The sequence below is a fragment of the Argentina silus genome, assembly GCF_951799395.1.
Source record: "Argentina silus genome assembly, chromosome: 9".
NCBI lineage: Eukaryota > Metazoa > Chordata > Actinopteri > Argentiniformes > Argentinidae > Argentina > Argentina silus.
Genome location: NC_139663.1, coordinates 9,698,979 through 9,725,363, shown reverse-complemented (window position 1 = coordinate 9,725,363; position 26,385 = coordinate 9,698,979). Strand labels below are relative to the sequence as shown.

General features: G+C 48.0%; 1 protein-coding gene across 3 annotated transcripts; it reads right to left on the bottom strand.

The window, feature by feature from the left end:
• Positions 1-8: 8 nt before the first annotated feature.
• LOC310809053 (voltage-dependent L-type calcium channel subunit beta-1-like) lies at positions 9-26,052 on the bottom strand. 3 transcript variants are annotated; one of them, XM_083676180.1, is made up of 13 exons: positions 25,874-26,052; positions 21,992-22,078; positions 9,890-10,009; positions 9,565-9,687; positions 9,098-9,234; positions 8,708-8,775; positions 6,605-6,765; positions 3,893-3,973; positions 3,686-3,744; positions 3,470-3,579; positions 786-937; positions 541-636; positions 9-340 (listed from the first exon to the last, which is right to left on the bottom strand). In XM_083676180.1, exons 1-13 carry the CDS (start codon positions 25,961-25,963, stop codon positions 56-58), a joined length of 1,569 nt encoding a protein of 522 aa, XP_083532306.1. In that variant the 5' UTR covers positions 25,964-26,052; the 3' UTR covers positions 9-55. The 3 variants fall into 3 exon arrangements, with proteins under 3 accessions (XP_083532306.1, XP_083532307.1, XP_083532308.1); XM_083676181.1 differs by lacking the exon at positions 6,605-6,765 and adding an exon at positions 6,056-6,084; XM_083676182.1 differs by lacking the exons at positions 21,992-22,078; positions 25,874-26,052 and adding an exon at positions 17,137-17,179.
• Positions 26,053-26,385: the final 333 nt, after the last annotated feature.

Sequence of the window (26,385 nt, the reverse complement as noted above, 5' to 3'; positions counted from 1 at the left end):
GAGGAGGGGGGCATATCTGGAGAGCAGGCATCTGGGTTTTTCCCCTGGCGAGCCTTTAGAGGGCGTGCTCCTCTTCCTTCTGCTCATTGGCCACGGGTCCCTCCAGGCCGGGCCAAAATTCCAGGTTGCGGCGCAGGGAGGTGAGCACCTGTACCTGCAGGTTGGAGACGGGCTCTGGGGAGGAGGCCAGGGCGGCCGTGGCCATGGTGCGGTTGAGCAGGGGGTTGGGTGGGTTGCTGCTGGGGGGGTGCGTGGCCTTCCAGTAGGCCTCCAGGTAGTCAGCCAGGTGCTCGCAGGCGTCCTCCAGTTGGTTCTCATCCAAGATAATGTCAAACAGCTCCTAAACACAGATGGTTTTAAATCATGTGGGAATGTTTTTCACCTTTCAGCCTTGAGGATGCAACCAAGAAGTTTAAAGTTTAAGTTATTGCCCTTTGGTCATATTAGTCATTGAATTAATTTGTTCAGGGCAAAAAGTAGGGCAAACAGCATGTAAGAACATCTGGGTTTTCTCCAGAGCCCAAGGTCAGAAACACTCACAGGAGGGCACTGAGCCAGCTTGTCTGCTGCCACCATCTGCACATTCAAGTGTTTGGCCTGGGACTTCCCCCTGGATTTGATGAGCCTCTGGAGGACCTAGAGGGACACAGGCATACTGTACATGTCAACACAGACATGCCATTGCAGTCTACCATTACATGCCATTGCAGTAAATGCTCAGAACATACTGAAGTGAAGCGGTGACAAAATCTATGACAAAGTAAATTAACTGTTTAGGGATGTACCTTAGGGGAGGCGATTTTAATGTAGACGATGATAGGGGCCAGGGAGGTCTTAGCCAGCTGAGAGGGGTGGTTGATGGTGTCTGCGTCCAGGGCAACCAACTGCAGGGTGCGGGCTAACTCAAAGATACGCTCGATCTCACTCTGCACCTCCGCTGACGGGCCAGAGAACAAGACAGGGATACAGTTAGCAATGCATACACATCCATTTTGCTCGCAACTAATCTGGCTGGAAAGTGATCAAATACCACACACGCACGCACGCGCCCACACACACACGCGCGCGCGCGCCCACACACACGCGCGCACGCACGCACGCGCCCACACACACACACACACACACACACACGCACACACACACACACAAAGTTGTGCAAACTTTGCATGTTAGTACTGTATCATGCATTTCACATTTTTGACGAAAGGTTCTGTGCATGTGAATCAGAACCCATCGCATTTGAAGTTCCATTTACTAACAGCAAAATGGAAAACTGGGGCATTCTCATTCTTTTGCCACTTTCCAACGAGCCACACTGGATGTATTGTTAAGGGAATACAAAGTTTGTCAGAAAAGTTCCTCTAAGGTCTCGGGAAGGAAGGAGGCTCTTGAGAATGAGATGCCAGCGGCACTTGGAATAATCACAAGGGTACTCTTTCTGATTATGTGAATGAAAAACAAAAATAACTAAATCGATGAAGCGTAACGTTAGTTCTTGTCAGAACTGCCAGGCAAAGCAGTAGCTATCTTATTCAATGAACAAGTCAAGTCTGGTTTTGTTTTCATTATCCTTTAGCAATACCTGGGAAGAGCCTGTATGTTGTTTTTGGTAGTTTGAGATAGTGATGAGCCCTCCTTTGTTATGAGCTCAAATGTGTTGACGTTTGTAGAGCTTCCACACCTGCCTAATCTTTAGTCAAACTTCAGCGTCTGTAAAACGTGTGCTGCCGCCCCAGCAGAGAGAGAGAGAGAGATAACGGGGAAAGGTAATCTGCAGGGGGAACGGCCAGCCGCAGCTCCACAGACAGATAAGAGAAATTAACTTCACCTGAAATAATGAAAACCTACAAAATAGTCCTCTCCTTGATTAACCTGCGAAACCTTCAATTTCTCAGAATTTACACACTGCATCTCTGTGTACAACTTGTTCCCTACGACAGAGATTGGGAATTAACGGACAATCTGAGCAGAGTCTGTGAGTTTGAGCTGGCATACAGGCTCCTCTTAGGTAAAGTCTTCCATGTACAGTAGGAGAGTCCCTGTTTAGGGAGCGGGATTCTGGGTCACAGGGTGGGAGTGGGGGTGGAGGGGCAGCGTGGGATGGAGGGGGAGTATCAGCTTCCCCTGTATGCTCATCTCTGACCACAGTTGTCCCACCCCCAGGCACCCTATCACATTTCCCCCGAACCACAGACGGCCAGCTCACAGCCACCCGGCTTTCACACTGGGGTGTTATTGCTTTTTTCTTTCACTTGCCTTTGTTATGGTCTTTCTTATGGCAAGCAACAGGTTTTTCACGCACAAGTGTGAGGAACAGAGAAAATGACAGGCAGGCAAGACAGGCAGACACACAGGCAGACGTATGATGTGTGGACAGATGAGGAGAGGAGTGAGAGAAAAGGGAGGGAAAAGGGAAGGCACTTCATTGTTTTTTCCCCGTTAGGAAGGATAGCATACGTACCCAGTACGTCTGAGTCAAGAGAGAGTGGAGGAAGAGTGTGGTGGAAGAGAGGGGGCAAGGAGGGATGGGTGGGTGGAGGGCAGGAAAGACAGGATGAAAAGAGAGAAGAGGCTAGATCAGACTCAGACAGTCAGACGGAGCAGGTATAAGCCTTCGCCGTAAACCTTTCATGCTCTTGTGGATCCTCCCTGGAGCCTCTGGAGGAGGGCTGGAGTTTTGTGCTCAGTCTGAACCCTACTCACTTATAAGGAAGCTCTCTATGCTCAGGGTAATGAATGGAACATCACATTCTTAGAACAAGGTGTAATTCTCTGTGTGCAGAATAATTCCCTGTCAATGTAAGTCATTGGTTTAATGATTGAACAACTCTGTGTATCATACTGTAGGTGGTATAGACTTTCTAACTAACTTACTAACTAACTAACTAACTAACCAACTAACTAACTAACTAACTAACCAACTAACTAAAAATCACAGATATTTGTGTGTCAAATACTAACTTCACAAACACAACAATACTTCTAGTATCTTCCTCTCCATAATCTGACTCTATGGAAACACCAGTTATGTGTGTGCCCAAGTGTTTTGTCAGAGGGATAAAACGGCATTCAAACGCTCATATTGATATATGAAAACACAGATTGTGAAAGGTAACAACACAATAGCCAAATGGATGAGAAGAAACATACAAACAAACAAACCAAAACATTTTGGGGGGAAACGACGTTATCTGTTTACTTGGCGAAGCTACATGAATGTGATTCTGTCCAGCACTGTGTCATGTTTGTGGTGTTCCTTCCTGGCCTAATGCAGCCTAGCTTTGTGGCTTAGTTCCCCCAAACCAACCAGAGCGACGCAGAATGATGATCCGGTTTGTGTCTTACATTACCCTAAGTTCTAGTTTCCCAGTGTAGTGTGACAGTATGTGGGACATAGTCAGGTCAGGTGTGTATTGTGGTCTATGGGGTGTTTAGGTAGATGGGTCTTGGCCTGATTCTCCTCTCTTACCCAGACTGGAGCGAGTGCTTGAGCGCTCGATGATGGTGTGTTTGCTGGGGTTGTTGAGGACCGAGCGCTTGGCCAAAGAGATGTCCGCTGTCACCCGTGTGATGGATATCCTGGAACAAACATTATCCGCCAATCGGCGTTGAGTTTGGACATGTGTGTAGCAACAGATAATTGATAATGGATCATGAGGCTACGATTGCTTGGCCTGAGACTCACCTGCCCTCAAACTTGTGTTTAAGAAAGTCAAAGAGTGCCTTCTGCATCATATCAGTCACCTAGAGGGGAGGGAGAGGAAACAGACAGCTAACTCAAGGTATACTTATATCCAATGAGCCAAACATCAAGCTTTTTGATATGGAAATAAAGTCTTATTGCTGGAAAGAAAGAAAGAAAGAAGGTGGAGATAGGTGAAGACTGCCGTACCTCATAGCCCTTGAGTGAAGGCCCCACTAGAATGATGGGTCTCATGGAGGGAACGACGTCATAGGGAGGAACGTGCTCCATCTAAGCCAGGGAGGAGAGCGCCAAGAGTGGGGTGAGTTACTGCGCTGCTCGGTACCTCAACACACACACACGCATGCACGCACACACACATACCTGCACGGAGCTTAGACCACGTCTAGGACACTGACACAAACGATCTGTGGCCAGCCACACAAACACACTCACTCATTAATCACCATAAACTCAACACAAACACGATAACCCACTCCCTCCGTTGAGTTCCCCCTCTCTCTGTACAATGTGCTACAATCAAAAAGATAGACCAGTCCATTTATTTTGTTGGAGAATAAAGACATACAAGTCCTTTTTTTTTTTTACTGAAAGCACTTATTTCAATTTCTCAGTCTGCAGTCATAACAAATTAACTAATCCATAATTAAATTTGATGTCTGGGGAGCAGAATGAGCTATGAGTTGAGGTGGGGAACATTATTAATATATAAAGGCTCTCTCTCGTGGGCTTTTGTCCAGGCAAAGTCAAATACAATTTCCAAAACCCCATCCCTCTGTGTGTGTGTGTGTGTGTGTGTGTGTGTGTGTGTGTGTGTGTGTGTGTTCATTAACGTGTACAAGTGTATGTGTTCATCAGTGTACAAGGCTCCTTGCCGCATATAATGGGTCCGTTGCCTCCAACCCAAATAGATGAAGAGAAAAGACACAGTTAAACAGACGTCTCTTTCTGGTTCAACATACAGCACAGAGTGCACTGACATCTCTGTCTCTGACACAGACTTACTTCAACAAATTCATAGCACATTCAAAACACACAGCTGACATGCACTCTTATGCAAAACACCCACACACAGTCAACACTGAACACATTCCAGCACAAAACATATGCGTACATTAACGGTCCATATGAATCATAAAAACATGATTCATCCATAAATGCTCCGTGTTAAGCATCTGTCCTCTTTTGAAACCGTCTGGTGTGGAGTGACAAGCGTAGGGGAAACAGTCACATGGGGGGGTGGTGGGGGGGGGGGGTTCACTTCTGTATTCCGAGCACGCCTTCTCCTCTGTATTCCGTGCAGCACTTCAGTGCACTGAGAGCAGGAGTGAGGGTTTGAGAGCCCTACTCCACTAAGGTGCATTACATTACGTAAAGCGAGGCCAAGGCAGGCTCACTTCAGCTCATTCGTATTCACAAAAGCTAAAAATACATACTTTAAAAAGTTTCCAAATGGTCCTTATGATCTCTGAAGGGGCAGTAGTGGAGCGGCGTAGATCATGATAAATCCCTCCGCTTTTGAACAACGTTAGCGTACAAATGTACTTTGTTAATGTGATCTATAGCCAGAGCCTGTTTTTCTACGCTCAAGGGACGTGCCTCTGTTCCACGTGCCTCTGTTCTGTGCTGACAGACTGCCAGAAGAGCTGACGGTAGGCTACTGCCGCTCAAACGAGCCGTCCAAAATGGAAATGAAAACACATCGAGGCTCATTAGTGTTACCCAGCGCTCTGTGTGTGTGTGTGTGTGTGTGTGTGTGTGTGTGTGTGTGTGTGTGTGTGTGTGAGAGACAGGGGCTGTGACACGCCCGCACCTGCACACTGACAGGCTGAGTTTAAACCCGATTAGCACTGCAGAGAGATGACGGAAGCGTTTGAGTACTGGAATATCCGTTTCCTTTGATACGACTTGTGTTGGTCAATTTGAAACTGATGAACGTGATATTACAGATATATGCTGATCTGGGGAGGCCGGCGGAGGGAGAAATCGGAGGATGGGCTCATTGTAATGCACGGAATACATTCTACCTCCACCTGCTTCCCCTGATGCTGATACATGGTTGAATACTGCCCTTCATGCAGAAAGTACTGTATGAAGGGACCACGGCACCATATATTTGACATACTGTGAGTGAAACCGTTTTCAAGTGACAAAACATGTCTTTAAGATGAAGAGTTAGGTAGCTCTTGCCTCTCCACCCTCTCTCTAGCATCAGCTGGAGCAGACTGTGTGGAATACGGAGCAACGCCAGAGTGAGGAGGAGGAGGAGGAGGAGGAGGAGGAGGAGAAGACAGGATGGAAGGCGAAAGGTTAAAGGTTAGTCTCGTTAGAGAACAAACCGCTCAGACTCACCGACTTCTGTTTCTGTTTAGCTGGGCCACCTACAGTATCAATCGGCACACACAACCCCCACCAGAGAAAGAGCAAAACAGACAAGGGAAAAAGAGACAAAAAGCACAAAACACAGAGCACGGTTTGTTATTGACATGTTAGGATTACGGGAGGAACTGAGAGAGGAGCCGTCCAGTTATAAATGGAGACTGCATCGATTTACAGCTTGCTCAAATTCACATTTAAAAAAAGAATACAGTGTTTCACTGTACTGTAAGGTCAGCTCACCCCCTCTCCCAGTTGACAAGCACAGGAACACACACGCAAACATATCTCAGCGACGTTACCATAGTGACCAGAGACGGAGGGGCCAATCAGGATTAGAGTCAGGAGCTAGCGGCGGGAACAGCGGGTCAGTTTGGGTCAGTTAGTTGGTCAGAGACGGGGAGGTAAAAGGGCTAGTGGGTAGAGGCAGCAAGGGGACCACAGCTGGGTGCAGTGGGGAGGGGGGAGGGGTGGTGGTGGAGGGAGGTGGGGGGAGTAAGCAGTGCCTTGGGCCCCTGGCGTTACCTTCTTAAAGAAGGGCAGGCGGTGGGCGTTGGCCTGTGGGGAGGTGACGCTGCCCGCGTTGCCCTTGGGGGAGCGAGAGTCACCCTGGGGCTCAGGGGGCTCCTCAGCGTCCAGGTCCAGGGGGTCAAGGTCATAAGCCACTGTGGCCATGTCCACATGAGCTGGGGGGGGGGGGGGGGGGGGGGGGCAGTGCACAGAGAAGGACAGGGGGATGACAGAGGGAGGGAGAGAGAGAGAGAGAGAGAGAGAGAGAGAGAGAGAAGAGCAAGCAGGAAGGATGAAGTGATAGAAATGGGAAGAGAGAGAGACAGAGAGTCAAAAGGAAAGAGAAAAAATAGGAAGATGTGTGAAGACAGAAGAACAAAGGGAAGATGGAGACGAAGGCATGATGAGAAAGGCATCCAAAAAAACAGACATGAAATCAAAAGAAACGAGAGAGCAAAGAGGGCATAAGGCATAGACTGAGATTTGGAAATGTGTGGGGAAAAAAGGAAATAACCACCATCAAAGTTAATCAGCGACTGAATAAATCATAGAATGCTTTTGATCACGAAGAAGCAAGGAACGGATATTTGTGTGTGTATGAAGTGAGCGGCAGTAGGGGAGAGAGTGGGTAGACAGAGAGAGTGAGCCCAGGGTAGACAGAGAGAGTGAGCCCAGGGTAGATAGAGAGAGTGAGCCCAGGGTAGATAGAGAGTGAGCCCAGGGTAGATAGAGAGAGTGAGCCCAGGGTAGACAGAGAGAGTGAGCCCAGGGTAGATAGAGAGAGTGAGCCCAGGGTAGACAGAGAGAGTGAGCCCCGGGTAGACAGAGAGAGTGAGCCCAGGGTAGACAGAGAGAGTGAGCCCAGGGTAGACAGAGAGAGTGAGTGAAAGATAGCATAATAAAGAGGTGTATGGAGAGGTGGAAGAGTCCCAGATTGGTTCTAGAAGGAGTCAGTCAGAGAGAGAGAGAGAGAGAGAGAGAGAGAGAGAGAGCGGGGGAGAGGTGCTAGGGAGTGGAGGAGAGAGATGTGTGGCAGGGGAGGGGTGTGCTGTGTGGTGGTGGTTGTGGTGGTGGTGTTGGTGTTGGTGGAGGTGGTTGTGGTTGTGGTGGAGGTTGTGGTGGTGGTGGTGATGGTGGAGGTGGTGGTTGTGGTGGTGGTGTTGGTGGAGGTGGTTGTGGTGGAGGTCGTGGTGGTGGTGCTGGTGGTGGTGGAGGTGGAGGTGGTGGTGGTGGTTGTGGTGGTGGTGGAGGTGGCTGTGGTGGAGGTGGTGGTGGTGAGGGGCTCTGTGTTGGGGCATGTGCCAGAGCAGCCATGCAGGGGGCATGGTGTATCAGATCAGATCATAGATGTAGTCGATAGACAGGCTGGTCCATAATTCACGTGATGTGTAGATGGATTAATCTATCTCGGTATGTCATCATCACCTGACAAAAGATGCCAGTTATACGTATTCGGTCTGATCTTGTCTGTCTTCAAGTCAGTGCAGTTGCTCCTCTTAAATTAAACAATTTCCTGATCTAAAAAAACATTTTCCATATCTCTCCGATCCTTTTTCGATAATGTCTCCCTTCTCTCTCTCTCAAGTCTCTAGAATCTAGATCTTCCTCAGCCTCTTCACGTCTACTCAGCAGCAGCGTTCCTGTCTGTGGGCTTCTATCCTGGTACCGTTCAGTCACGCAGACGGTAGAGACTGGGCAGGCCTAGTGATCAGGTTTAATGAGATGACTACATTCTACAGCTCTATTTCAGTCCCGTCCTGTTGGCTAATGACAGACCTGCTAAGACCTCTTTCGCACTCCGGTAGCAGAGCACTCCCACTGAGACAGGATGGAGTCCACCACGCTCAGACTGAGGAGCTGCGCTAGTGATTAATCATCACGGCTCACTAACTATCCAATTAAAATCTACATCTAAATATCAGAGACAGTGACAGAGGGGCGGAGGGGGCCGGGGGGAGAGGGGGGGGGGCGTCTCGCCACACACACACACACACACACACACACACACACACACACACACACACACACACACACACACACACACACACACACACACAGTGCTACAGCAGTGACTCTCCTCGACGTGGAGAAGGAAGGAAGGAAACCCCATGACCTTACCTGTGCCGGGAGGGGTGGGCCTGCGTGTTCCCGTGGCAACGTCCAGGCTGGAGCTTCCCCCGGATTTACTGTGAGGAGGGAACGCAGTTAGAAGCAGATGGTCGCTGGTGATGGTGCAGAGGTGTCGGGTAAAGTGTGGTGACTCACTAACACAGTGTTTCGCAAGGACTTAGGGGTTGATTGATTGATTGATAAGTGAGTGTGGTGTGGTGTGGTGTGGTGTGGTGTAGTGTGGAGTACTAATTAGGTTAAGTAGTGTACCATGTGAATGAGGGGGTGTTGACAAGGTTGGTTAAATAGTTAACTGGTGTGATGTGGGGAGTGCTGACGGGTGTGTGATGGACAGTAGGGTGTATGGTGTATGTACGGTGACTGGTAGTGGAAAGGCACCTGGAGCTGAGGCGGTTCTGTCTCATCCTCTGCTCCTGTAGAAGGCGGGTGTTCTCCAGCTTCACTGGGCTGGGGATGAAGCCCACTTCACAGCCCTCCTTCACCAGGCGCCCGATCCACCAGTCGTTATTGTACTTCTGCACGGCACAGACAGCCAAACGTCAATACCCAATACCCCTGCCTTCCCTCCGCTCGTGGAGACCTGCTGTTGCCAAGGCAACCGACGCCATCTTAGCTTGCTTATCGACACATCACATCAGACAAATATTGAAAACGCCGATTCTTTACAACTGAACAACAAGAAGATGACATTTTACCTCAGACGGATCTCGTTATCTAAATGTCAGTGAAGAGGCCTCAAGTATGGTTATGGGACAAACAGGATCTTTAAAAATAAAAATAAAAGACCAACAACAAAGAAATGGAGAATAAGAATGCCCAGCATGCGTGTGGTGGGAGTGTCGGACCTCTTTGATGTGCAGGAAGTCTTTGGCTTCGAAGGAGATGGCCATGCCCTGCACAGGAACGTCATCGTTGGGGCCTGAGTTGTAGCCCACATTCGTCCGAACAGCAAAGGCCACTGGTTTGGTCTGGAGAGGTGGTAGAAGGGAGAGAGGGAACATGAGGATGAGGCAAGAGAGCGAGAGAGTGTGTGTAAAGCATATAGTAGGCTACTTTAAATGTAGAAGACGCTCTGTCAGAGAGCGTAGACAAGGTACTAGGGTGAGGGTCAGTATAGAGGGGCTGAGGGATATGGCAGAGGAAATGGGGCTGAGGCTGGTGACCTCTGACCTTGGCTTTCTCGAGCGTGGCGAGGGCCTGTCTGTCAGCCTCCTTCCTCAGTGCCTCCGGATCCTCTTCCAGGGACACGTCCGAATCTGACGGCCGGCTGGTGTAGGAGTCTGCAGAGCCCTGAGACACACAGAGGGGGAGAGGAAGAGAGAGAAAGGGTTAGGAAGAGTGACATCTTCACAAGATGGTGGCATCATCATTTGCCCCAATGTGGATTATGTCTGCTTAGTTGAGTGAGTGTTTTGTGTGCTTTTGGACTTGGACTGTGTGTGTATTTGTGTGTGTGTGTGTGTGTGTGTGTGTGTGTGTGTGTGTGTGGACAGTATGTGTGCGTGTGCACATGTGTGTTCGCCCACGCAGGCACCCAGAGTACTCCATGTCCTTGAATAAAACCCCTTCATCCAGTGAGAGGCAATAAAGACAACAATAGTAGTGGAATCACAGGTCTGGACTGACACAGAACACACTCCAACCCCTCCACAGAAGCGCCAAGAGACAGGGTGACAAAAATGTGTGTGTGTGTGTGTGTGTGTGTGTGTGTGTGTGTGTGTGTGTGCGAGCGAGCGCACACGCTCGCGTGAGTTTCTGTGTGTGTGTGTGTGTGTGTGTGTGTGTGTGTGTGTGTGTGTGTGTGTGTGTGTGTAATAACACACTCAAGCCTCGAGCGCAATGTGATAATCTGTTTTGTCCTCCTCTGGGCTCCCTTTCTCACTCCTCTCCCTCGGCGCCTTTCTTCACACTCCTGTCTCTCTCTCTCAATATTTTCCTCTTCATAGTCTTTCTTTCCCACCTGCTCTTTCTCTTTAGTATGTGAGGGACATGGGTCTTTGCTATACACTGCCAACATCCATGTCAATATCCAACTAGCAAGCTTGTGGTAGCCCGTGAGTGGTCCCCCTAGATAGCGGCCCTCTATTGGCAAAAGCTGTCAGCCTGGCAGAATTTTGCTCATCGCATTTACGATGATTCCTATGTGCGTTAGTGTTATGTTGTGCGCTAGATAAAGGTTCTGTTAAAACAGCACGACACAATCGTGACCAGGTTCTCCCATTAATGTCTAATGTTCACATGCATCGTTAACAACGCGTAGAGTGGAGACATCGTCTTCAGGTATTGGACCAAGCGTAAACTCCTCGCGATTCATTGTAACTTGAGAGCATGGCGGTAGCATTTTGGGTATTTTTTAATGGAATCTAGGATCCGATATGATTTGAGTATCAGTCACACAGGGATGAGCAAATCATTATCAATTATTATTAACCGTAAAATATCTTTTGGAGGCTGATATAACGTAATGTTAACTTGTGTTAGTTGGTCATGTGACCACTTGTGTGTCCGCTTCATCATGTTCATAACCGTCTGAAGTTGTTCTGGGGAATAAATGGATGTCTTTATTCTTAACCCGTCCAGTCCGTTCTCTATTCTTTCATGTTTTATCCCAATTCTTCAGTTATGGGTTTGACTATCATTGGTTGGCATGCCAACTGTTGGTGTAACACTGGCGTGCCAACCATCGACCTACCATTTACACACTGGCCTCTCCTGCTGGGACCATGTATACTGAAAAATGTCACTTCGGATAAAAGCGTCCGCTGAATGGCATATATTACATCTTTTCACAACGGTATGGCGACCATGCCAACATACAGTAGGTCTACTAGTGGCATGCCGACTGTCATCCCAATATTAGTGGTACGCAGTTTGGCTAAATAGCAGCGTAACTCCACGATAGATGCCATCCTTTTTATCATCAGGGGTCGTAGGCTGATGAGCTGCTCTGCCACCAGCGGTCCGATAAGCACTTGCTGGCTGGGTGATGTCATCAATAGCACTGAGGTAAATAAAATATAAAATAATAGCTTATTGTTGCCAGGTCATCCTCCCCATGGTATTTCTACTGCCTTTTATGTCCAACTTACTGTAGCAGCACAAAGACGACCTGCCTCCTGCCTGACTGCCTGCAAGCTGACTGCTTAAATGCGCACATTCACGTCTGGCTGGTGAACTGTAATATGAGTGTGAAGTGGATGCATAACAACAACACATATGCAACACACAAAGCTGAATCAAAAAACACGATGAGCTGTTTCATGTTTTAAAATTCACTGCTTACAACGGATCTGGAGAGTGTGGGTGTGTCAAAAGAGGGGGAAAAAACAACAACCTATGGGGTCGGATTTAATATTAGCAAAGATATAAATTACTCATGAAGAGGCTATGGTTTCTACCGCTTCCACCTCTCATGCTTGGTAACTTGAGCTTCTCAGGCTGACCCTAACCCACCCATACCGCACAGTAAAAACCCTGGCCTCCCGGGCCAGCTCTGAATGCTAAAGTACTATACAGTAAAACAGCACAGTGGGGGAGTGCTTCTTCAGTTTTTCAAGTGTTAGTGTTATTCTTTATATAACTCTCCTTCTTGTTCTCTTCTGTGATTTTCAGGTGTCAGACTGCCTCGCAACAGCGCCCGTGGGAGGTGCAGACAAGTATGCGGACAGCTGAATGTGCCAGGCTGAAGAAGTGAGTCATTAGGTGTGGTGGGGTTTCTAAAATAGAGGTGAGAATGTGCCAGGATGACATCCACCATACAAAATGACGTTAAATAATGCACTGTTAAAAAGCAGTCAGCTCTGGGAGCACATACGTAAGCATACACACACACACACACACAAACACAAATATGTGTACAATCGCCTCATGATGAATCACCTTGACTCCCTATTGCCCTCTCTGACTGCCCACATCTTAACTTCGACAACAGCAACGACAGGTAACGTTGCTAATCGTACAGTACAACTAAAGCAGAGATGAAAAGGGTTCTGGAGGACGGCCTTGGCAGTGCCTCCCCTCCCCTATTCCCTAATGCAAACATTGAGGGTGAAGGGTCAAGGGTGAGAGGTGAAGGTTCATCCCCCTTCTCTGCTCAAACGGAATGGAGACCAGACTGGACTTGAAAGTCTAAATATACACCAGGACAGCCTGCGACTGAAAGACAAAAATACAGTATGTGTGTGTGTGTGTGTGTGTGTGTGTGTGTGTGTGTGTGTGTGTGTGTGTGTGTGTGTGTGTGTGTGTGTGTGTGTGGACTAGGCATTTGGATATCTGTTGTGCCACTTCTCTGGTTTTAATGAATCTCAAACAAAATACTGATTGAAGCACAGCCACCTGTCGCATAAAAATCATCTGTGGCTTAGCAACAACAGGCTGAATTCAGACACGCCCGGTAACACGCCTGGTAACCAGGGCAACTGGTGGACCCTCCCAGAAGCCGACAGGCCTGCCCTGACCCTCTCTACTTCCTGTTTCATTTACGACAAACACACACACACACACACACACACACACACACACACGTAATACCCCCAAGCGTTTAATGAGTATGATGGAACAGCCGTGGCTACTCACCGGCTCTGAGTCATCTAACCCATACAGGTGCATCCCAACATGGAGGGCTGATTACAGAAAGGTTAGCGCACCTTGATGACAAACCCAGCCTGAGACAGAATAAGCCTACTGTTGCCTCCGGAAGACAACACTCTGAGCAACTCCTGGACAGCAACAGGTCCGTGAGGCAGCATAAAGCAGCAGATCAAGGAGAGCGAGGGATGGGAAATGTGTGTGTGTGTGTGTGTGTGTGTGTGTGTGTGTGTGCTTCTGTGTGTGTGCGTTTGCATGTGTGTGTGCCTGTGAGTCACTCACTCAGCCTGGCCACGTCACAAAATGCACCCACAGAAAAGAAGAGAAAGACAGTGAAAGGAGAGAAGGGGGGAGAGAGAAGAGAGAGAGAGAGAGAGAGAGAGAGAGGTATATACAGAAATAAATAAATACACATAACTAATAAATCAATGATTTATAAAACATGCAAAACAAGTTAAGTATGGGTGATGAGTGTCGTCGTGAGGAGCAGGGGTTAGGGTGGGGTTAGGGAGGAGGCACTGTCAACAAGCACAACAGCCTCCCGTATATTATTTTCTGTAATACTGTCTTGTCGAGCTTTCTCTGCATTTCTCGGATTTCTCTTCCTTGTCCTCTCTCTGTCCACCCCTCTATCTCTCTCTTTGACCCCCTCTCTCTTTCCCTCTCTCAATGGGTTCTGTCTCTAATGTAGTTGCTTGATTCGTTTCACACACAGCCTGTTCAAAATAGCTACAAACCACCTGATCCCAGAGCCGGCCCTCCTATTGGCTAGGCCAGGGCAGAGACCCCAGCAGTGTCATAGTAACCAGCACAGCTGCTTAGTACAGTGAGAGAGAGAGAGAGAGAGAGAGAGGGGTAAAGATGACGGATGATGAGAGACACCACCAGAATAACACTGATCACAGTAAACTGGGACATGAGATAGAAAGGATAGTTTGATTGTCACTCATCTTCACACGGAGGTATTGCACTCAGAGACAGATGTCCCTGAAACACATTCAACAGGTGGCCATGTGGTGAGTTTCCAGTTGAGAGCTTCTATTCAACTCAAACAGAGCAAGGCTACGGTGTTCCTGCCTCATCCCCTCAGGCTTTACCTCGGGAGCCTGGCCACACCCTGATCAATACAACAGCAGAGAACATTGTGTACACGCATCTCTCAATAATACCGTAGAAACTGGACCAAACCAAAAAGGTTTACCCACTAGGCTCCCATGCCAAACACTCTGCTTTATGTCAGCCATGTTTTGAAAAGATAGTATACAGCAGGCTGCAGCCATAAGAATCACCATATCAATACAACTGTACTAAAACATGATCTAGCAAAACCCCAAACATTTGGATCATTCGGGTATAATAACACAATCATTTGGGGTTCTTAGAACAAGCACCCCTAAGCACCATTTGGTACCAGGTTGTCACCAGGTGTGTTGAATTCTTAGTAAGAATCCTTGTAAGTAGGCCTACCAAAGAGAACCCATTACGACGTCATCATTTTCCAGATAGGAGGCAAAAAGCACTATGAAATTAACCTGCTGCCCATTAAATAAGGTCACAATAGACGGATAATAACCCTAGTCCCAACATGTGTCAAAACATTCTCTTTCCAGTCCAGTCAGGGGCAGCGAGGCAGCGGCTGAGACATGTAGAGGTGTGAGAAGTGAGACTCCATATTTATCAGTGCAGCTCCCCCCACCTGCAAAGTGTCTGCCACTGTGATGAATTCACACCTGTTTAGCTTTGATATCAAACTAATTGGGAGAGCGAGACAGGAAGAGAGAGGTAGAGAGGGGTAAAGAGAGAAGGTGAGAGAGTTGAGTGGGAGAGAGATAGAGAGAGAGAGGGGGAGAAAGGGAGAGAGAGAGAGAGAGAGAGAGAGAGAATGACAGAGAAAGAGAGGTGTTGAAGGGGAGTGGTGGGAGTGGGAAAGGGAGTGAGAAAGACAAGTACTTTGAATAATGAGGGTTGAAAAGAGCTGCCCTGCGGGAAGAAATTATGTTAAGGCTGTTACTTCTGGTGGAATGAAGTCCCTGTTAACTGTTCCATTATACCAGGCCATGGAGGAGAGAGGGACGGACAACATTGCCACGTCTAGATAGAGCAGCAGAATGAAGCAATGAATCAGAATGTTGATGCGCGTATGATGTGGGTCGCGTGTCTTCGTATGCAACCGTTTCTTCATGTGGATAATTGGATGGAGAGTACAGTACTCGTAGGTGCATATATGCACATATCAAGTGTCCTCATATGTGACTGCGAGAGAGTTGCGGTTCCTCACGCGGCGGCTGTTTCTGAGCGCGTTCACACTCACAACCCCCTTGAGAATAAAGGCATATTGATCGGTAGATAAAGGAAGATTATGATCTTCTCTGTTATTATTATTATGTTATTATATTATGATCTTAAGAAACACGAGGGTGAGAATGTTCTCGGTCGTGAGTGGACGATAAGAAAATATACTCATACCAAATCCACCGGCCTGGTTGATGGCTGCATTCTAATACTGCCAAAATGACAAACACCTCACCACTCCCCTGAGCTGTGTTTCTGACTCCCTCCTGCTCCGCGTGGCGCCAGAGTAAACACCTCCCTCACAGACACAGAGCAAACACCAACTCAGACAGCAGAGAAGCACGCCAGAATCCATCATCAGAACAGGCCCAAACTATCCTATGTAGAGAGTTGAGATCCCAGAAGGATGGGGAGGAACAAGGGCCAGTCAAAGGAGGAACAGAGAAGCAAACAGGCCAATGTAAAGGAGATGCAGAGACAGGTAGTACCAGAGTACTGACGGGAGTGCCACGGGAGTGTTACAGGGGTCTCATGTCTCGTGATGGCCAGTGGCGGCTTCAAATGAGTAAACGGCCATGTGCCTCGGCTCTGCGGTGGCGTTGTCACGGCAACCGGCTGGCCCGGACACCGTGCCACAGAGCGAGCGCTATCTTAAAAGGCCCTGGGTTGCTGAGAGATTACGAGAAAAACATGAGTCATAGAGAGAGGCCTTGCTAAAAATACATGGATACATAATTAAGCTGAGCATGGGCCCTAATTCAGTAATGACTTAATTGCTCCACAAAAAAGACAAGGTAGGCCTACTGCCAATTAGTCTTGTTCAGTGGTATTCCAATAACACCGCAAAAACAATGACTAAGGATATGACCAATCAACACAAGCAGACAAACCAGACAGCAAAACATTACAAACGGTCCACCTCTAAAGACAATCAATAAACTCTTCAGCATAACAAGTTATAACCATAAAATTTTCTTCATAGAAAGCCCTGTCATATGTTCTTATGTCTCTTTGACCAGTGGCTTTGGTTGAGATCCAGGCTATAGGACCAGCTGGTACGGGGGGGGGGGGGGGGGGGGGGGGCACACAGAGAGAAGCCCCCTGAAATGGACATGGGGCTGGGATAGTGAGGCTGGGGGCTCCCACAGCGGGAGAAGCTACCAGTGGGACTGGAAGTCTAATTAAAAACCCAGCGCCTTTCCCGCAGCTGTGACCCAGCCCAAAATGGAACCGCACAATGCAGGGCGAAAGAGGGGGATCAAAGACAGCGAGAGAGAGAGAAAAGAGAGACACGGGGAAAACGGACCCGCAAAAAAAGTTTGAAAAAGTCTGTCTCTGTCCTGTCCGACGTCTCCAATCTCATGACACTCGAACCCACTCACTCATACACGCTGTCTTTCTCCCTCTCACACAAACAGACACACACGTACTCAAACCCTCAAGTGCAAAAACAGACACACACATACTCAAACCCTCAGGTGCAAAAACAGACACACCAAAAAGTGTCAAGCTTTTGGGGTTAGCCAGATCCTCCTTACCATAACGGGCCTGTGAATCCTCTCCGTCGTCTCCATACCTTGTTTGCCACGCTCGCCACACCACGGCAAACCAGGAGGGGTAAAGCCGGAGTCCACACAGGCGAGAGTGTGTGTGTGTGTGTGTGTGTGTGTGTGTGTGTTTGTGTGTATATGTGTGTGTGTGTGTGTGTGTTTGTGTGTATGAGAGAGAGACAGGGACGGCAAGTATGTGTGTGTGTGTGTGTGTGTGTGTGTCCCTGTGTGAGTGCAACACAGGGAAAGAGTGTGTGTGTGTGTGTGTGTGCGTGCGTGCGTGTGTGTGTGTCTCAGAGAGAGAGAGAGAGAGAGAGAGAGAGAGAGGGAGAGAGAGCCAGAAAGAGTACTATATGTGTGAAATTAGAAGAGTGCTCTCCTAACCCCCACCCTCCCTCCCTCTTCACACACACACACACACCCCCACCCCAAAGACCCTGAACCTTGTGTAGAGGAAGGGAGAGCGAGCAGGGGATCTGGGACTGGTGGGGTGGGGTGGGGGGGGGGGGGGGTCGGGTTGCAGGACTTGTGCTACATTTGCAAACTGGGGAATTATATTTAGCCCTGGCAGGACAGAAACAGGGACGTGAACGCAGCGAGCCCCAGAAGGAGGCTTGGTATGCAGCCGTCAGCCATATAATGCCCCCACTGACGTGGGAGAGGGGTAGGGGCAGTACCCAGGGAAACCCCCCCCCTTCCTATATCCCCCTCTCTCCCTCTCTCTCTCTCTCTCCCTCTCTCTCTCTCCCTCTCTCTCTCTCCTATGCGCCCCTTTCCATCTCTCTCCACTTGGAACAGATGATCAGACAGGGGGGATAATAAAAGGAAGAGGGGTGAGTAAAGGGAGGGAGGGAGGGAGGGGAGGAGGGACGGTGGCAACAACACAAGGACAGCCAGCACAATGGTATGTGCTCACTGCTCACACACTTGGAAGCAGTCAGCACTCTGGGCTGCAGGGGTGTATTTTCTCCTCAGCCAGTCGGGGTATCAGAGTACGGTAACCCCATTAAGACAGCACGCCCATCCATAATGATTAGGTAGCACTGGCAGCCTTCTGGACCACAGCCACGTCTCTCTGTTGGTTCCACTTACAAAACTTAATTAAAAAGGTGAACGAAACGTAATTAAAGTTGCTTAACAAAAATAATTGTATGACCTGTTCCTCAAACTGAACGCGGATGAGTGAACTTTGAATGAACGAATCGAAGCTGACACGTGAACGAGGTGAATTGAACTTGAAGTCATTGCGCCCAGACGGTCATTGGCGGTGTTAAAATGGCACCGGGATAAACTAAGGTTGATGAAGGGGGGAGGGGTTGGAGAGGTGGGAGGGGAGGGAAGGGAAGGGAAGGGAGTTGGAGGGGAGGGGTGTGGTGGCCTGTCAGAGCTATCTCTCTATTACACCACTAGAGGGCGACCTCTGACACAGTGATCGGTGCCTCTCCATGGCGACAGAGTTGAAGGTCTCGTCTCAACCGTCTCCAGGGCTGAGGATGATGATGGACAGGCTGGCCGCTGCGTGAGGAACAGATTGCCAGTGACAGGGTTGCCAGTGATCAGAGAGCCCCTCCCTGCAGCGAGCCACTATGGCTTCTGTTCCTCCACAGAGAGTCAAATGCCAGGAGCGACAGAAGGACTGATTACGTTTTTTTTCTCCTCCCAATGGAAAAGCAACACATATGATAACAGGATTCCTCTCCCACACACCTCAGATCCATCTTCACAGGAGAAAAAAAACGACAAGGGGAAAAAAACAGCGCTGGGTGTAGTCATCGATTTATCACATTCTCCTCCGTTGAATTTATGTGGTGTGGAATTTCAGGGTGTATCAAACACAAGCTGGATTTTGTCAATAAACTAACAGCCGTAGAGTTCTCTTATCATCTGTCCTAAACCTGAAATAGCTTCCCGCCCCTCTTTTTCTTGCTGATGCAAAACAGTCAATTGACCTGACCTTAGCCCCATTACTACGTCAGTATCAGGGTATCGGCTGTTAGCCCTGCTCATGTGATTCATCCTGACCTAATAGCGGTGGACTGACGCAGTTGCCCTGAATCTAATGGGAAACAAGGAAACTGGACCCCACTGAATGAGCCCCCAGGGATGACAGAGTGATTATGGTCACTCACTGACTGTGTTGAGGGGGTTCAGCTCATCTCAGGTCACATAGCAGCATGGCTGGAAGGCATTGTGAGACAGTCCACACACAGTATTGATTACAAAAACCCATTTCAATGTGGTCAGGGTGTCTTGGAACATGTTTGTTGATTGTGTGTGTGTGTGTGTGTGTGTGCGTGCGTGAGTGCGTGTGTGCGTACATGCGTGCGTGTGTGACCTCTGACCAAACAGCCAGCTTGTTATAGTAGGAAAGTCAAATTCCAAAGATACGAAGAGGTGAGAAAAAGATGAAGAGGAGCTTTACTTGTGTGTGTATTTCACGTTGCTTCTTCCGGTCACAGCTTACATTTACATTACATTTATGGCATTTAGCAGACGCCTTTATGCAAAGTAAGTGAATCATCTGTCCATCAGTCATCATAAGACTATATACATCATAATTAATTATTTGTTTTTATTAATTTATTTACAGTCGGGAAACTTGTACAGGAGGGTAGTGGGGATGAAGAGGTCTTTACGAGGGACAGTTAAGATGTAGCCTGAGGAGATGGGTCTTCAATCTACGGCGGAAGATAGGTAGTGACTCTGCACTCCTGACAGCAGGAGAAAGCTCGTTCCACCAACGGGGCGCCAGGACAGTGAAAAGCCGTGGCCGAATAGCGCGACTGCTGCATCCACATGGAGGCAGCGGTGCCAGGCAGCCAGCCGAGGTGGAAGAGCCGAGTGATCGGGCAGGGATTTGGGGGCTGACCAGCTGATGAACATCTCATCATAATGGTTATCATTATTAAATACCTGCCAGAAGTGCATCCTGTCCCTGTATCTAAGGTAAAGTTGAGGGCTGCGCGTACGTGCATACAAGCTCTCTCTCTCCCTCACACGCACGCACGCACGCGCACACACACACAGACACACACACACACTAATCCATCTAAACATCCTCTTCTCCTCCTCTCCATCCCACTGCGCTTGCCACACTGCTGAGGGGAGATTCAGTGGCCCGGTTGCCATGGAAACCAGGCCAGTGTACCAGCTCCACTGTTGGTTGATTGTGGCTCTTCTGTGTGTGTATGTGTGTATGTGTGTGTGCGTGTGCGGTGTGTGTGTGTGTGTGTGTGTGTGTGTGTGTGTGTGTGTGTGTGTGTGTGTGTGTGCGTGTGTGTGTGTGTGTGCGTGTGTGTGTGTGTGTGTGTGCTTGCGTAGGTGTGTGCGAGACTAAAGAGAGTGCAGCTTTGAGTTGTGCAAGGAGAAGCAAATGTATAGCTACAGTACATACTGTGCAGTGTGCAAAGCTCCATTCTTAGCTGGCGTGTGTGGCATGATTATCAGCTAAATGCAGCCACGGGCACAGTCCCTCCTGGCAGTCATGTACCTGTATGATATCCTCAGGCTGTCTTAAAACCTCGACCACTGCTGCCCTATGCAGTGAAAGAGCGCGGTGATTGGTAGAGTGGTAAAGAATGGTAAGGACGTGTCTAGATTGGTCTCAGTGTTGGTATACATACGTATGCCTGATCAGGAGCCTTATCATTAAGGTGTTGTTAGTGACGTTCCAGTCAGAACTAGTGCGGCTCTATGAAGCAGTGTAAGACCAGCTGCAACAAGCGGTGTAAGGCCTCCCCCCCTGCAGACATGTTAAACACGCCCCTCCAACACGGCAGGCTAAGCAGACAGAGAGTTAATGAGGGGAACAGGCAGTGGGGAGGAGGGCGTACAACGGAGGATGAAGCTAACCTTTACGATCCACGGGAGGGCTCTACTCCCAGCTGTGTTCACCGCCGAGTGAGGTTTTTTTTTCAGAGTGACACCCGTACCGAGCAGATAAATGTCATTCGGCAGGGGCAAACCATTTCCTTCACAAATGAAGAGGTCAGAAGGAAAAGGGGACTCATTTTAGCGTGACACAGGGCCGCTTTGAAAAATGTCATGTCCAGACAAGGAGCAGCTCTGCAGGTGATACACGTGTGCCCAGAGGGAGGTAGGGAGGGAGGGAGGGTCTGTGTGGTACGCCGTGTTCACTGTTCACTTTTCCCTAGACAATAAGATGCCATGGTTCCTGCAAGTCTCTTGTCTCCTGCTGGAGAAATGAAGGTTCCCCATGGGCTCCCCCTGACAGAGATGATCGATGCACCACTGGAGAACCGGAGAGCACTGGGGGACCCTGAACACCTGGAATCAGGAACCAGGAACCAGGAACCAGGGACCTGATAATCAGGACCTGGGCCATGGTGGAATCCCTGACACAGATGCTTTAACACCGCCTCTCTCTCTCTACACCAGAACCAAGCTGAATTCTTCAGTGTGAATTCTACCAAATTCTACCATCCAAAAGGGCTGCTGATTCACTGGGGTAGATCAGTGTGTCATATAATGGTGGTCAGGGCAGGATAGGCCCATCGCATCGCACCCACCGACCAATGTCGACAATAAATGAGATGAGTGGCAGAAAAAGGCAGAGAGAGAAAAGGAAGGTAGGAGAGAGAGATAGATGGAAATGGCCATCCTGAGGGTGAAGAGAAGGAGTCGGAGACATCGGATGTACTACAGTATGAAAACAAACGTGACCTGAGAGGTTTCGTGACTGAGTGACCGTGTGATTGTGCAGACGAGACAAAGGCGGTGACAGTATCCAGACACCCCGGGGTCAAGGGGTGAACCCCGTTCGCACGTACTCCTCTTCTTAGGAGGACTAGGGCATTTAAAGACGGATGAAGAGCTGGCTTACCTGCCGAACAAAACTGTTGGAGGTGGTGTCGGAGGAGGTGCTTCCATCGGAGCGCTTGAACCGGCTCTTCCGCTTGGCGTACTTCCCCTGGAGGGAGAGAGGGATCATGAGGAGGAGAGAAGAGACACACCCCCCCCCCACACACACACACACACACACACCAAAAAAGAGAGATTATACAATATGCTCCATGACAGAAATACAGACACTCGAAAACACTTCTGATCACAAAAGCAATTTTCTCTGCTTTATAAAGATGATATGAACATTGCGCAACCTCAGAGCTGTATTCTAGCACAATGGAACGCTTGAAATCATAAGAGCATCAGAAACAGAAAGACATTGCCAGGGTCCCAGATTGGAGAGGAAGTTAACATCAGAGAACGTGTCCTGGGTTTACTCCAGCTGGCTCCACCAGCTCCATGTTAAGCCTTCATTACTGGTCATTATTCATGCTCTGATATAGGTTGGGACCCTGTAATCTGATTGGCAGATCCAAGGGAAATGGCCTATCTGGCTTGGGCAGGGTCCTGCATTGCATTAGAGCCCACCCTGGCCACGTCACCATGGCTACGCAGTGCTGACTAATTGCATTTGTTGGCAATCAGGAGTCCTGATGGATAAGGTCCGGCTGTGGGCCTCTCATGTGTGTAGACAGGGACTATTGCCTGAGCTAATGCAAGAAACACACAGCGCAAATATATAGCACACGCAGATACACATGTGTGCCATGTGCACAAATCATGGACTTGTTGACATATAGACATATGACGTACTGTTAGCACAGGCTGACATTCATTACATTATGCACACACAGAGACACAAACGTTTCTAACAATTTTCTCCCTCTGAGGGATTTTCTCTTTCATAATCAGGCTCATATATGTGCAAACTGTGCTCCCACACACCTGCTACTGGCAAACCAACCGCTCCCAGCCCCCCCTTCCCACACACACACACGGACACACACACACGGACACGGACACACACACGTGCCCACAACTAGAGTGAACTTTAAAGCCTTTAACCTGCCCTGCCCTCATTACATGACTCTAACATTTGTCTGATGACTGAGGATCCTTCAAGTGGAAGGAATCTACAAGGGTTCACAGAGTTCATCCAGGCTCTTCCTCGGCTCCCCTCTTATCTCTCATCATCATCATCATCATCATCATCATCATTGAGATAGGCCGCTGCCAGCCTTTCAACAAACGTGGTCTGAATATAACATGATCCATGATAGTGTTGTGATAGTAGTGATGGAGTCACTAGGGTGGGAGGGTTATATTGAACATGGGTTCGTTTCCCGAAATCCTCATTACTAAAGTAGTATTTGATCGCTTTGGTAAATCCAGGCCGACTCCTCTCTTAGGCCAACAAAGTGCTTCGTTCAATAACAAAAGATTAACCTACACAACACTGATTTGACCATTTTCACAACCTCAAAGCTTTGCGGCTTGGTTGTCGGGAGAAATTAAGTACTACTTAAGCTACTAAACATTCTGGAAACTGACCCCAGATTCATGAGGAGTGTTCCCCACAGTGAAGGGCAGGGAAATGCCAGGGCAAGTCGGGAGGGGAGGCTTCCTGTTGGTAAACATCCTCTGAGGGAAAGTGGCTAATGAGAGTGGGTGTCTTGCCGTCTCATTCTTTCCTGGTGTAGACTCAGAGCAACACGCACGCCAGGGGAGGCTGGTGGAAATCGGAGGACGGGCTCATAGTAATGCATGGAATGGAATGAGGAATGGTATCAAACACGCGTGTACCTCCACCAGCCTCCCCTAGTGTGCAAGTTGCTCTCTGAGCAGGAGTCTAAACTGGGAAGGGATGAGAAAACATGACACTACTGGGGGGGGGGGTGTTTAAGGCTTTAACAGAGCACAGACAAACATTCTTCCACCAAAGAGATTCCACCTTCAAAATTCCTCTTACAGAGTTCAGCGTTCCTCCAAGGCGGAAGAACAAACACAATCTTTAATCTGAGTTATCGTCTCGGGGCCTGATTCTGATCAGTTCAGCATTCTCTGGCGGCAACTCATTTGTCTTGGGTTCTATTGGGTTTGTTTGCTGTGATCCAGGATTGTGAGCCCCTTTCTCTTCAGGATATTAGAAGTGTTGTCCCCCGGCTGTGTCTCCACAGCTAAGTTATAAATATGCCAGCGTTTATATTTATTTCTAATTGAAATATTTATATCTAATTGATCAGAGAGCCACACGGAAACCCTTCCCTGCTGTACGACACATGGAGGGGGTCCATCTGTCTCTGAGAGAGAGAGAGAGAGAGAGAGAGAGAGAGAGAGACAGAGGTCAAAAAAGGAGAGAGAGGAAGAAAGAGAACATAGGGTTGGATGAAGGTAGAGGGAGAGGGTGAGAGAACATGATGAATTGAGGGGGAGAGAGATGAAGAAGGAAAGAGAGAGAAAGAGAGAGTGGGAGTAAGGCAGAGAAGGAGTGCAGGATGCATACTTGGCATGGCTTGAGGCGTTTGGTTTTGTGTGTTGTTTTCTGTGATGCCGTGGTTTCCGTGGAGAGACAATGATGGAGCTCAGTGTGGGTTTGTTTGTTCTGGTCATTCTCATTACTTTTTTCATTCGATTTTAGGACCAGTCATGCCCACACAACCAGTGATATCATCTAACTTCCTAAATGCTATTTATAGGCATGAAAAATGTAAATATGGACAAAACTTATGTAAAACATAAAACATATGTTGCATCAGCACAGAGAAAGCAATATTACAACATAACCAGGACATTCACTAACATGTTAGGGCAGAGGAATACTGGTAGATGACATTCTAAGTAAATGTGAGGGTATCTTAACCCCTGATATGAAATGAACATGTGATCTAAATGTGTCTGCCATACATTAAAGAAAGAACAGACATAATATTCACATCTGATGGACTACAGGAATCATGTCTGACCATAGCATATCATAGAAGAAAGTAAATTGTCTCCATCCACTGAGAAGCCATGGTGACAATTCCCAGCAGCAAGCGCTTTAGGCAACCCTTGCGTGAAAACTTTTCTAGACTTTTCAAGGTAGACTAATTGAAAGAAACTAAAATAACCATGATGTTCTTTATGACAATCTTGAAATAGATTTTTAGGATGACAGTTGCCTATGTCCATAATATCCACCGCAATTACATGGGTTACACGTGGGCGTGGTTTGCTTCACTTGAGGACAACATCCAGCAGCATACGTTGCGCAAATTGCATAAATTACATCATTCTTCGTTATATTTAGGGATTCCTACAGTGCATAGGTAGATTAGGCTATTGTTATTTGTTCACTACACAATAATAAACAAGAAAATGTAAACTGACAGCAACCATATTTGATAGTCAATAGTCATATGAGAATTGTAGGCTACATCACACAGGTCGATTAAAAGATACGTTCACAATTATGAATAAAGCACATTTTATTTGAATCATTTCTGTATGCGAACCATTTTTTTTTAAGTGGAACTACCCCTGGTGACAATGTAAATACGAGAAAATCGTCTTAAGGGACAAGTGGCTGATTAATGGATAACGGAGTGGCCCTCTGTCACAGAAAGGGACCAAGCTTTTTACAAATAACCTAGATGAGGAATTCATGAAACCTCGGTTGATAATGAAATCGACAATTTGGGCTACATCAAGTTTTTTTCCTCTGCAAGAGTAATTGAATCGTAGGCTGCTATTCGCTTCTAGTTAACCTGCTTTATTTTTTAGCTACCTGTTATGACAAGTCAAACTAATGTGCACTATTCATTATTAAAATATATAAACTTAAGCTTTAACCATTTGTTTCCTCATTAGCCAATGCTAAATCAACAGGCGGGTCTATTTACGGGGACGTCCACATAGGTTTGTGTTGTATTCGTCTTACCTGTGCGTGTGGATGAGGATCAAACATGTCCATTTGGATCTCTTGAGTAGAGGTCGAAGGCGTCCTGGACATACTACTTTTCTGTACCATTGATTTACTTTATAAATTCTATTTGCTATTTCATGTATTTATGATAATATCGATATAGTCATTGTCAACGAAGAGAAATTGGTTGCCGTTTTTCCCCCCCAAGATATGCCGCTCCACCACTAGTCGCAACAGCTGCGTCGACCGAGCCTAGCGCACCAGCTTCCTTCGCGCAGACAATGCGCTCGCGATTCCAGCTGCTAACCGATGAGGTCCACGCCCCGTCGGCCAGGCCCCACCTTCCATACTTATCAATCTATCAGAAAGCAACACGGAGGGGGTTTCAGTCTTTTCTGTGCAGTGATTGGGTTATTATGGGCAAAACAATTAGGAAGATGAAACTACTAGAATAGATGATTATCACAGCATCACACATCGTGGACACTCCGCCACCTGCGCGCGCTCGTTTTAATGCATTGTGACTG